The 13,434-nt window shown below is 29.0% G+C and overlaps 1 protein-coding gene across 1 annotated transcript; it reads right to left on the bottom strand.

Moving 5' to 3' along the window:
• Positions 1-1,538: 1,538 nt before the first annotated feature.
• LOC107452892 (N-sulfoglucosamine sulfohydrolase) lies at positions 1,539-12,660 on the bottom strand. Its single transcript, XM_016069515.4, has 6 exons — positions 12,314-12,660; positions 10,352-10,618; positions 8,316-8,472; positions 7,222-7,460; positions 5,286-5,461; positions 1,539-3,838 (listed from the first exon to the last, which is right to left on the bottom strand). Exons 1-6 carry the CDS (start codon positions 12,399-12,401, stop codon positions 3,239-3,241), a joined length of 1,527 nt encoding a protein of 508 aa, XP_015925001.1. The 5' UTR covers positions 12,402-12,660; the 3' UTR covers positions 1,539-3,238.
• Positions 12,661-13,434: the final 774 nt, after the last annotated feature.

The raw sequence follows: 13,434 nt of genomic DNA, 5'->3' as shown, positions 1-13,434 counted from the left end.
TTTATGCTGAATCTTGCCAATGGTTACCAAAAAAATCTCAAATAAAATTTTTTATTTATGCAACTAATCGGGCAATATTTTCAAAGATCAGATTAATTGAAAACCCTATAAGCTGTGTATCATTTTAACACATTTAGCTTTCAGAAGGTACTGGAAGAAATTTGCTTAAATCAGAATGATGTGATCATTCAGAATAGATTAAACTTACTAATTATTCAAAATTCAAACTAAATCTAGTTATTTTCACTATGCATTTTTAAAACAGGCTTTGTACATACTATTTGCTACAAAAATTCAGTTGGCAAAACTATTCAGTTTGTTGAAGCAAAATGAGTTAATTTTAAAATATTCTGGTATAAAATATGATAAATATTGCTCAAAATAATTGCAAAATCTTAACTTTCAAAAAAATTGAGATTTTTTTAAAAAATAAGATAAATAAAATAAAATCCTCCATCCATAGTGCGAATGTAATATGTTTATATTTTTAAGTATAATAGTTTAATAAGAACCAGATGGCTATATTATTTATTTTATTCTATTAATATAACATCAAAAATTAAGAATAACTAGATGTCTATTTTAAATTTTTGATGGTGAAATTTTGATGGTATATAATTAAACATAATATGCTGCTAAAATTAGAATATCGAGATATACACTGCAGAAATTTTTGTTTTTGTGTACTAGGTGCATATTAGCTCCATCCATTGGTATGGTGGTTTCAGTTTTTGCCTGCTGGGGCTTTGGTTTTTTACCAGTGTTAAGGACTAACTGTCAGATCAGATTCCACTTTTCTAATTGTGTGATGTGATTCAGACTTAACTAATGTCCTGACGGTTATGGTTGGAGATAATGGATACTAATTACGGTAGTACAGTGTGTGTGCATGCACAAGTATTGTCTTTCTATCATCATTAACCGATTAAAAGCCCAATTTTTTTTCATCAGTTGTTAGTTTCAGCAATCGCAAAAAAAAAAAGCTCCATTAAAAAAAGTGACTTTATAATAATTTTTTAAAAATCTTTTATCAAAATGAATATTTTTTTTTATCCTGTAGCTGCTACTGGATTTTTTGAAAAGAATAAAAAATGTTTGCTTGATGTGGAAACAGTTCTTTTTCAATTCAGAAGAATTCCGTACACTCATCACACTAAGTCAAAATGGGTGAAGAATGCTTCCAAACGGTCACTAATAAATGATAATTATAGCTCAAGCTGGAATACTTTGGTACTCAATTTTGATAAGTTAAAAATTGTAAGCAGAGTTAGAATTTGAATAGAATATTCCATTTTGTCTAATACCAATATTAGGCATGCTTTATTAAAAATGCTTTCATATTTTGTTTTGATTTGGTAAATAACAAATAATTTGAATAAATGCAAAGGATTAGCAATAAGGCATTATTCTTCTACATATGAAAGAAAGTGGTTGAAAAGTAAATTTATTCAAATTACTGTATGAGAAAAAAAACAGTCAAGTTCCTTGTTCATATTTTAAAAAACTTAACAATTTATATGTAAAAGTAGACAAGCACATTCTTGTATACAAAATAATTTATTCTATTTAAACTAAAGTTTTACATCAGAACAATTAATCAGTCTCAAGCATACAACACATCAGAACAATTGAACACATATATATACAGATTACAGAAAGTTACAATAAAAGAATCACAAGCAAATTATTCTGAAACTTGTTCTTTATACACATATTTTGTCACAACAATAAAAAATATACATGTTTATCGGTCTAAAATTTTAGTGTTTACGACTGATCGCATTTACAATCATTTCAATAAATAAGTATGTTTTAGTGGTTTAAAAAGTCACTATCTCCATAGAGTAGAACAGAAGCTATTTTCAATATAAGTTGTTAGTAAACTCTCTTATAAAATCTAAACTCAGTGGCATGACAGCCCATAGAGGGCCCATCTCAGTTTTCTTGAGCTCTGGGGTGCAGGAGCAGAAGTTCCAGTTAGGTGGTCAGCCAAACGCGGAACTTCCAGTGTTTAGTTTTCAAGCATGCTTGGTACCCATTTATCGACCCACTGAAGGGATGAAAGGCTGAGTCAACCTTGCCCGGCCCGAGAATCGAACCCAGGACCTGTGGCACAGGTGCACGAAGCACTACCATTCAGCCACCGGGCATCGTTATAAAAGCTAGTAAAGTAAAATAAAGTTGTAAAACCGATAGAACTTAATAAAAAAGTATTTTGCGAAATTTATAACCTTGATATTTATTTGCTGTTATTTATCTGTACTAGTTATTGTTAATAACTTTCATCAAATTCTATCCTGATAATGGAAATACACATGAAATCATTGATAAAGACTGTTAGCCACTATTGGATTAGTATACGCCCAACACCACTGTTTTTGATTCAAGATATTCTTTTGAAGAAAAAAAAAAACAATTTGATTTAAATCAAAAAATGATTGCTTAAATACCAGATTCGAAATGTACATTCCATAATAAAATTGTATTAAAAATACCATGTGGAAATCTATAACAATGCTTTTCAGCATTGTTATAGATTTCCACATGATATTTTTGCACGTCCTATTAAAAATATCAGGATTTTAAGCATGTCAAAATTCGTAGAAAAAATTGCCAGAAGAACGATCAAAATGGGACGCTGATTTATTCTGGAATCTGAAGATTGGACGCATTTTATTCTTGGGCCTGTAACTTGGTCACCACTTCTGGCGATTAAGGTTTACTTTGGTAGCCAGTTTCTATGCAAGGGTCACCCGTTCACGACTGACGGCAGCTAATCTATGAGATCTATCTCAATCCTAAATTAAATCAGTCCACTCGATCTGTTACTATGATTTGATACTGAATATTCATGGGAAACACTAAAATGACTAGATAAAAATTATCTTCAAATCTGTATAGTAAGTAGTTTATTCAGCAATAAAAAATAAACACATTTTTAAAGCAATGTATAGATGTATACACAATTACAAGCTCTAACAATGAATAATTTGGGAGCAGGACATATTTAAAAAATAAAATTTGTACTTGTATATATTTATTGTGATCTAAGGTTAGAGCTTTATTTGTTCATATATCTTTATAAAAAATTTAATAAATTATACATTAAAAATAGAGATACAATTAATTGAATAAAATATATGATATTTGGCATCCTGTTGCAGATTGCATCTAGGACATAGGTTTTATAGGTCCATGTAATTTTAAAGTCCTGCATATTAAGTAGTAAATTTATAAATTAAGCAAGATCTACAAGATGATTATAAAGCGGCAAACATTGGGGATTGTCCTTGAACCGTCCTGTATCTTCTAGTACAGCATATGGTGAACAAATCCAAGGATCATTAGTCTTGACTGACCAATCCCATAGTGTTTGCATCAATTTTTTAACCACATCACTATATACAGGATATGGTATCAAATTCCGCAATTCATGGGGGTCTTCTTTCAAGTTGTATAACTCCCATTGATCTCTATAGTAATAGTTAGACAGATTTTTATACCAGTTGGTTGGCAGTCCATCTAACGTTTTATTGAGGAGATCTTGAAACGTTGGAGAAATAAAAAAATCTTGATCTATAGGGAAAGGCATTTTGAAGTTTAAGTTGTGTATGAGTTTGTATTCTTTAGTTCTTATGACTCGCATGGGGTAATACATAGTTGCTTCATGTAAATTGTGACTACCAAATACAGTTTTGTCATTTTGTGTTAAGTTTAGAAGAGATTTCCCAGTCAACTTGACACTTGCCTTATTTAGTTTGTAATCTGGATAGCTTATGTTGAACCAGTCTAATATTGTTGGCGCAATGTCTAGCAGGCTTACCATTGAATTTGATTCCTGAAAACAAGAAACATACTTTTATTAAATTTTTTTTTAAATTCATAGTCATGACAGGAACTACATTCCAAATTATTGGTTTTAAAACTCAAAAGAAAAACTTGTGAGAAATAAAAATATAAATAACCATAAAATATATTTTTGTAAACATTTTCTATGGTGTGAGAAGAATTACTTGCCTATTTATTGTATAATAAAGTAACAAAGATAAGAAAGTGTATAAGGATTAAGAAAAAAAGGATTAGTTATTTACTACTTCATAATATCTGCACAAATTGAATTCCTAATTATCATAAAAAACTGTCAGAAAAATTGCATCGGATTTCAAAAAAAAAAAAAAAAATATGACTTAAAATTACCTTTCCAATTTCTTAATCCAATTAAAAATTTCAATTCTAACAATAGTAGAAATTGCAACAAATTTTCGTAAAATTAAATAATGGAAAATTTAAAATATAAATAGTAGTAAGATATTTCTTTCTAATTTTTAATAGTGATAAAAATTTATTTCATAAATATGTCATAGGGATACAACAGGTCTTAAACTACTAAAAAATAAAACCTATCTTAATCATTTTGTTTTCTTATAAACTAATAAAATAAAATGTACCATAAGTATAACAATTAAAATTTAAATCATACTAATACCTGATTGATAACAATAAAGATAAAATAAAGTAAAACAGAGGTTTGATTGGAATACCCACGGAAAGAAGAAAACATTAAACAACTTGGTGCAGGACAGTTAATATTGAATTAAAGATCATTAATAAACCATCAAAAGTGATGAAACTTTTGGGCCACTAATACCATGAGATAAAAAATGTAGCCCCTAAGCTCCAAACTGGAGTTAAGAATGAGGTAAAAATAAATCACATTAATCATAGCAATTTATAATCATCAAAAAGAATGAGTTTTATAAATATACAGAATATATTATTCCATTTTTTCACTTTTGTTTTGAAAATTTCTTAAAAAATTTCAAACCTTCATTATAATTAATTCATCAATGTATAAGAAAAACTTTATTAAACTTTTAAGTCCTGATACCCAAAGTGTTTAGTTTGATCCAATAAAATTGAACAACTATGAAATCTAGTTTAAAAAAATAGTAAAAGAAATTGTGTGGATCATTTGTTATATATTTTTATCTTATATGAAATATAAGGAAAAAGGATTATAGGAGAGCCCACCATAAATTATGTAAATAGATTCAAAATAAATATTTTTTTAAATAAAATCTTTTTGGTGATTCAGACTTCCAAGCTTCTAAAAAATGACCAACAATTAGAAAAATCAATTTAAAAAATGGTTTGCTCATGCTACTTTAGAAACCAGATATTTAATCTTGCACTAAATTTGAAAATAAGTTAAAAGTTTGTTAACAAATTGTGCTACTCAAAAGAATTTTAAAAAGAAATATTTTTAAAACAACCACCATATTTACTTTATTATGTAATTCTGGTTTCTTAGGAATGTGTAATAAGAATGGTTCAGCCATTCCAGGATCATAAAGATTAGTGCGGCCACTAGGAAACGGTATTCCATTGTCAGAAGTAAAAATAACTAAAGTATCATTTTCATAATTAAACTTCTTGATTTCATCCAGTATCAATCCAATACCTAAACATAAATGAAATAGATAAATACATAAAATTATTTAGCAGCAACCATTATTATGTATCATTTAGTATAATCTATATAAACAATCTTATTATTGTTGTCAAATACCAAAACATAAATGAAATAGATAAATGCAGTGTTCTCCATAAGCGTTTTTAGAAGAATGGCCCGTCTGCCTGCCCTTTGATCCCTATAAAAGCGCCCTCCCTTAATGACGATTAAATCTTGCAAAAAAATAGAAATTAGTTATCCTCCGTAAAACAACACATTATTTTTTAAATTCATCCATTGTAGTTTCAATCTATGGCCATTAATTCAAGTTAGCTTATAGTTTGATCATCAATTTTACTTGCATTTAAACTAATTTAATTACGTGTTAAATATATCTGATTCAAATTACAGAAAATATATATCATATTTCATAAAATATGCTTGTCCTGTACAAATCTGATTTCATAACAGATGCTCTGTACAGATCCTTATTTCAGTGTGAACATATAATTTTAATTGCACGATTGTAACTAAGAAATGCTAAAGTATACCTGTAGAAACAATTTTCACCTTCATGGCACATAAACAACTGCTTTTCAATATTGTATTTATGCTTAAAGGAGTTTTACCTACCAGTAAACTTGGTTAAAAAATCTTTCTTTTTTTAAATTTTATTTCTTGAGTTATACTACATTAAATGTACTAACATAATCTGAAAGAAAACTAATTTGAGATTATTGTTCCAAATTTCAATGAAAAGTAATGAAGCATTATAATTATTTATTTATTTATAATAATGTGAGCATGATATCAAGATTCAAAAGCCATTATGTCAAAAATATGTTTTCAAGCTGGTAACAAACATTTCTCAGCTTCTATACATTATATTTATAAATTTTTGTTTTGTTTCTATATTTAGCTCAACCATATTTTCATTAGTGGTTACTTGTTCAGTTTTCCTCTTTAATTTCTTCTTCAATGACACACCAATCTGGTGTGGATCATGGCCTTTTCAAAAACAGATTTCCATCTTGGCCTACCACACCCTTGTTTTTCAGTTCTCGATTTTAAGTATTTTTAGATCTTATTCAAGGCAATCAATATTTGTCTTCCCCTTGCTTTACGATTTTTATTTAATTTTTCAAAGTTGTTCAAAGACTAATTTTTCGAGGGAAACATCTAAAGTTGAAGATTGAAACATCACTGTTTCACCTTGTCTTTAATCACCTTTTTTACGAATTTTATGATTAAGTATTAGTTTTTATTATTTTTTATGAAATCCTGCCAGAATGATATATATATTTTTTGTGGTCAAGGGAATGTCATAATTTTAAATTATTTTTGTTTAGGAGAGACCATCCTATGTAATAGGTCATTGATTTTTTTTTCTTTTTGTAAAATTTCACTTTAAGACTTCATGAAAGTTGGTTTAAAAAATGTACATTATTGAACGAGGCAGATCTTATGGCTAAAAGGATTGCAAAAAGAAAACGACTTTCAAATCTTCGAATTGGATAACTGGATGAACTTGAATGAGATCTCAAAGTCATGAAAGTCACAAAAAGCTAAGGATAAGAAAATTTGGAGATGTGTCGTGAGGAAGACCAAATGGGTTGTAGTGCAAATGAGTAATAAGTAAACAAATAAAATGCAATTAAAATACAGGTTATGATGTAATTGATAGGGTAACAAAAACACTGATGCAACTGGTGAAATTGTTTGAACTTTAACTCAATTTGTATAAAAGGATATTGGCTTTAATTTCATACCTTGATCCATTCTACTTATAGTAGTATACTGAGCAGCAATGTCCCTCCTTGCAGCCGGAGTATCAGGGACAAAATATGGTACCAAAACTTCTTCCGGCTTATAGTGGATTGGTTTCCAATCTGGAATGACTCCCATGCCTTCAGCACCATTACCAAATTTTTCACAAAATTCTCCAAACTCTGGATTTGTATGACCACACCGATGAGGATCGTGGAATGCAACATATAAGAAAAATGGCCTGAAAGAAACAACTAATTATTTTTTTTTTTTAGTAATTAATGAGAATTTGTCTCTTTCCTGTTTTAGATATATAATGATGATAAATAAGTTAGCATTACTTAAACAAGACAACTCTCTTTTTCATTTTTTTTTCCTTATTATTGTATTTAAATTAATTTTGTAAATCTGATAAATTATTACATTATTAAAAAAGTAGTTAAAGTGGAGAGCCAATAATTTCGACAGAAAAAAAGCTTTTTTTTTTTAAATAAAATTAACCATTTTTAAAAAAAGTTATTTAAATCATCCAAATTATAACTCAAACCTTTTTCTTAAAAAAATTTAAAAGCACTAGAATGTCATTAAAATGCCCAAAAAAGGATCAATATGTTTAAGAGTATGTGGATTATTAATAAATCATAATAAAATGTAACTTTATGCAGGTAAAAAGAGTTGAAAAATCGAGAAATAAGTACTAAATGTGTATTATTAATATAATAATGTACTAAATGTTATACCAACAAAATAATATAAGCTAATAAAATAAGCAAGTTTCTTTTTTAGACAATAAAATTTGACAAATTTAATAGATAATATAATATTATTAATCAAAAATAATTATTTTATCAATTATTATTTTTTAACTATTTTATATAGCTATTCATCTATTAATTTTTAGAAACCTTTGACCACCTGTCAGGTGATCTATAACTTGAAAAATCTATAGGTTATTAACTATTCAATTTACATTGTTTTCTAAACTGATAAAAGTTCGTCGTGCAGATAAATTTACGTTATGATATTCTATTCATTGGTGATTACAGTAAAAACATAATAAAATCATACTGTTAGACCAATTCAAGTAGCTTCTTACCTTGACGAAGAATTAGCTGCAGTTAAAAATTTATTAACTAAATTTCGAATTCGAGTAATATTACGCCCCACTTGGTTAATAGAATTGTTCTCTTCTGTGTAAGCAAAATCAAAGGGATATACAGATTCTGGTCCAACATGTTTTTTGCCAATTATTCCTAGAACAAAAAGATAAGTCAGTATCTATAAAATCTTACTAAATTGTTTTATATGTATACAGAATATCTTAAAAATGCAAATCAGATGATGCACATCATAAAGATTGAGAATTGCATAGCATTCTATGACCAAAAATGTCATTGCATACAGAGAGAAGCACAAGTGTAGCGTGAGGGGGCACAAATTTTTTTTCTTCAGAAAGCTTTTAATCTATTTTTAAGTTTTAAATATAAATTTACATAGGTATGCATAGACGGCAGAGGTGAGCTAATGTGGACCTGAAGGTAAGGTAGACTTCATGAATAATGCTTTTATTTATTGATCCAATATCTTCTGCGACATATTGTAAATTGGTAACATTGGTGTACTCTTCCATGTGCAATTGCATAAGCACACAGTGAATATTTTAGTAGAAATTTGTAAAAGGTTTTTAAGGTGCAAAAGTAACTTTAAAATTTTCTCTTTAATCTTTTATTAACACATTTTGTTTTCAGAATTTCAACAGGAGATGATAATATCATATAATAGATACTGTTATTTACCTTTGTCATATTTACTTTTGCTCTGATTAGTTTCTAATAATCACCATTAGACATAAACACATGGTGTAGACACATGGTGGTTGATCTAGTGTTTACATGCTCCAATGGGATTTTTTCATTTATAAGTTAGCATCTTTAGTTGTTTTTTTTTGTTTTTTTTTCATTTTTAAATTGCAATGAAATCAGATTGATATAAATAGATTGAAACCTCTTGGCAACAGTGACTAGATATCAGTTAACATTATACTAATATAATATGCCCTATAAGTTCCAGTTTATAGTGTAGGGTCCAGCCAATAGCAACAAGGCCTACAGCATTTGCTGTTTGCCATGTTGTTACAATGAAACCTAACACTTCTTTAACTTATGTATATATCGATACATATAAAACTTTAAATAAGTGGATAGTTTACTAAAAAAATCTACCTCCCTCGCGCTATGTTTATGGAGAGAAGCAATGTAATGCTAATTTACATCTAGGAGCACTGTGTCAGTGCTGCTACATAAGAAGGCTCTTCAGAGTCATTGAGCCTCACTTCTGTGCCTCTTGTATATTTCTTCAGTCAAAGTTAATGAGGAATCTGTGGCAAAATTAGTCAGCACTATTTTTACAATCAAATAAAATCTTAATGTACCATTGTATCGTGCAGTTAATGCTTTATTGATATCAAGTATTACAACATTATGAACTATAGTCATCTATTTGTATGCATTATGTAATATAAGTGATTTCATTTAGTAATCTTTCATGTCCTTTCAGAACTTCTACTCTGATCATAGGTTGCTATGCTATTCAGAATCCTTATGACAGACCTTACTTCCCCTAAAAGTTTCTCACAACATTTTTCAGACTTCCTGCAACAAATAATTACATACAATGCAGATTATAGACAGTTAACACTTTTTAATTTTAACTTGATAGGAACTAACTGTAATATTCCAAAATTCAAATTAGCTAGAGCCAGTTTTTTATCTTCTCATTTCTAAGGGTTGCCAATATAAAAATTTAAGGATGTTATAAAATTTAAAGAGGCAAAATTGTTTAAAGTATTAGTCTTTAGAAAGTAAATTCAAAAAATAAAAAAAAATTATATTAATTTTATGAAATTATATTTGAAAACTTGGGATTTTAAGTCATTCATTTTCCTAGGAGTAATGCAAAAAATAATAATGAATAAATAAATAAAATAAAATCTTCAAACGTCTTGCAATATGTTCTACCTAGAGCCACACAAAATATAGTGATGGTTTAGAGAAAAGAAAGTAAAGAAAAAAAAATTTGAATTAAAAAAAATGTAAAAGCTGTTAGAATAAATATGTAGGAGTGAAATGATACCTGAGAATATATTTTTCTTTTGGAGCAAAAATGGCAAACTCTTCACTTCATTAAAAGAATTAAAATGGTGCTGTCCTTGATGAAGTCCATACATCCCATTCTGATGCTGAGGGAGTCCTGTCAGAATAGTTGAGCGACTAGGTGAGCAGCTGCTCACAGAGGTGTATGCATTTTTAAATATGACCGATTTTGATGCCAATTCATTCAAATAAGGTGTTTTACACACTTGATTCCCATAAACTTGTGTTTCAAATCCTCCATCATCAGCTAGAATAAATCATTATGTATTTGTTATTAACAGAATGAGTTCCACTCAAAAATTCCGCCCACCCTAATTTGAGGATTAATGTGATGTTTTTATACAATGCATATAAGAAAAAAGGATGAAAATTATTAATGTTTTATTTAAAATAAACACATAGAATGTGATTGTTGTTACATAGAGACAGCATTGTGTAAAACATATTTTTAGTTTAAAATTCTCCTTCTAAGGAATAATGAAATTATTCTTTTAAATTTATTTTTAAAAAAAAAACTTCAAATTAACTGGAAATATTGAAAGTACATATTAAGTGACGTAAAGAAAGCGGCAAATAGAGAAAAAGCTCTTGTGACTGTTATAACAATTTTTATGTCTCACAATCTACATTAAAATTATTTTTCATTATTATTACAAAATACATAAAAACTACAATTTTTGATTCTATATCTAAAATAGATTTTTGATTCTATATCTAAAAAATTTGTAAATGGAGGAATGTTATTAAATGCTTTTTTTTTTGTTACGTTGTCCTTTTTATCATGGAGTTGCCCATTATACTAAACATATTTCTATAAATAAAATTAAAAAATACTCCCCTGGCCACACCAGACAATGTAGATAGACATCAGAATAATTTATTTTGCAAAAGATAGTTCAACTGCAGCAGACATTGGCATTTGCTCACACTTTTATTATCTTTGAGCAATTTGAATGCCCATCTTAATTTTTTGCTACATATCAATCCTTGTTGAGTGATTTGCATTCATCAAGATATATTTATTAACATGATAAATTATGTTTTTAAAACTTTATTAACCCGATTACTATATACAAGCTGGAACTCACTTGAAACAATTCAGTGAATGAAATATTGCACAGACAGTATCAGTGATTTAAAAGCCTTTGAAAGAATAAAATCTCTCCCACTAGATGCATTTAATTTAGCTAAAAAGAGTCATTAATAAATTTTATTGGAAAGAAAATTATTTATGAATTAAAAGATTCCCTATGAGAGTACATAGAATATGAAAAAAATTTTGGACATTGATTTTTTTTACTCTGAATAGAAGAAACACATTAAGGTACAACTTCACATGGCAACCAAGGTATTAAACATATTATAAATGGTATCCTCAAAGTTGATAATCTTATATGAGTGTCATACAAAATATTAAATTTAAATAATGTATTACTTGTAAAATAAATAATTCAATTAAAATAAATTATTCCCATTTTTTTTTTGTTACAGAATTTTACTTTCGAAGAATTTCATAAAAAATTTAATCACTGTAATACTTTAATTTAATATCATAGGAATCACATAATATTTTCAAAAGTAATAACGAAAAATAAAGAAAGGAAAATATAGGAATTTCTAGTCAAACCGAATTTTCTATAACATTTTGCGATTAGCTTGTCACAAAATAATTCAACTAATTATTTTGTTTCTAGTTGTTTAAAAATTATTTTTGAAGGGGATTGCCATTTAGTTATTATTATTTTAGTATTAATACATGAATTAAAAATAATGGTTCAGTTTACTTACATTAGGATTGTTGAAAAGAATCAAATATTGCTTTCTAACACTTAATTTAAAATTAAGATATTTGATTTAAATACTACCAATAAATCATTTGAAAGGAAATCTTCATTTAAGTTATTAATATCATTCAAAAAGAGATCACATTAAGGATACAAACCTACTATCAATAAAACATTCTTCGAAAATACAAAAAGTATCTGTTGTTTTATTAATACAATAAATAAAAAAGTTTTTAGGAAATACATTGAAAAAACTGTTAGATTTATGGACTAAAAATATATATTGATGCAATCGTAGCAGAAATATCCAAGAAAAACATCACACTCCCACAGGAGTTTCGTCTGCTGTTTGTTTATTTAGATTGAAGATAGTAGAAAAGTACTACGAGCTCTATTCGTTAGCTTATAGCTTTGTATTTCCCTTAATGTTTGAGGCTTAAAAGATAGCAAAAATTTGCAGTAAAAAATCAGAAACGGCGATCGCAACGCTCGGTTACGCCATCTGGGGAGAAGACCGTTTCCATGCATTTGGCATTTCTCCTTTCCATCTCCTCCTCTGGGGCCTCCCTGGCCGAGCGGTATCGCCGGTCCAAACGCTCTGTTAAGCGTGGAGGTAGCGGGTTCGAATCCCGCCGTNGTGAGGATTCGTGAGAAGCTCATCATCAGGGATGTTTCCCAGACCGTCGCCAATAGCCCATTGTGCAGCTCTAGTGCGACGTAAATTAACAACCAACCAAACCAAACCTTTCTCTGAGAGCAATGGGTAATGTAGTTTTCAGTTCCATACAGTTTTCCGACCTAAAAGATTTTAATCTATCTGAAAATCAAGGCAGAACATACTTCCTTCTTCAATTACTCTCCACACACTAATGGTGAAAGCTTGCGAAGTGTTGCCATAAGTAGAGAGTTTTGCTTTACGCCACCTGTAGTCTATTTCGACTTTAAATAAGTGGGAGTACCATCACACATTTGGGTACTTTATTTACATCACACTAGAGCTGTACAATGGGCTATTGGTGACGGTCTGGGAAACATCCATGAGGATAATCCGAAGATATACTATAGCAGTTTCAATCCTCTGCAGAGGAGCTGGCTCACCTGCTTTGGTAGCCCGATGACCTGTGCGTGAAGTCGAGCACTTTAAGGTAGAACAGCTTAACGAGGACCGATATCGTGCACAACCGGTCCCTGCGCAGGCTGATCAAAGTGATCACCATCCGCTTACTGATCGCATGCTTGACTTCGGTGTTCTGCTAGGAACCATGTCTTTACGATCAGT

The sequence above is a fragment of the Parasteatoda tepidariorum genome, chromosome 3, assembly GCF_043381705.1.
Source record: "Parasteatoda tepidariorum isolate YZ-2023 chromosome 3, CAS_Ptep_4.0, whole genome shotgun sequence".
Classification (NCBI taxonomy): domain Eukaryota; kingdom Metazoa; phylum Arthropoda; class Arachnida; order Araneae; family Theridiidae; genus Parasteatoda; species Parasteatoda tepidariorum.
The sequence above is the reverse complement of the archived record's forward strand: the minus strand, read 5'-3'. Positions and strand labels throughout refer to the sequence as shown.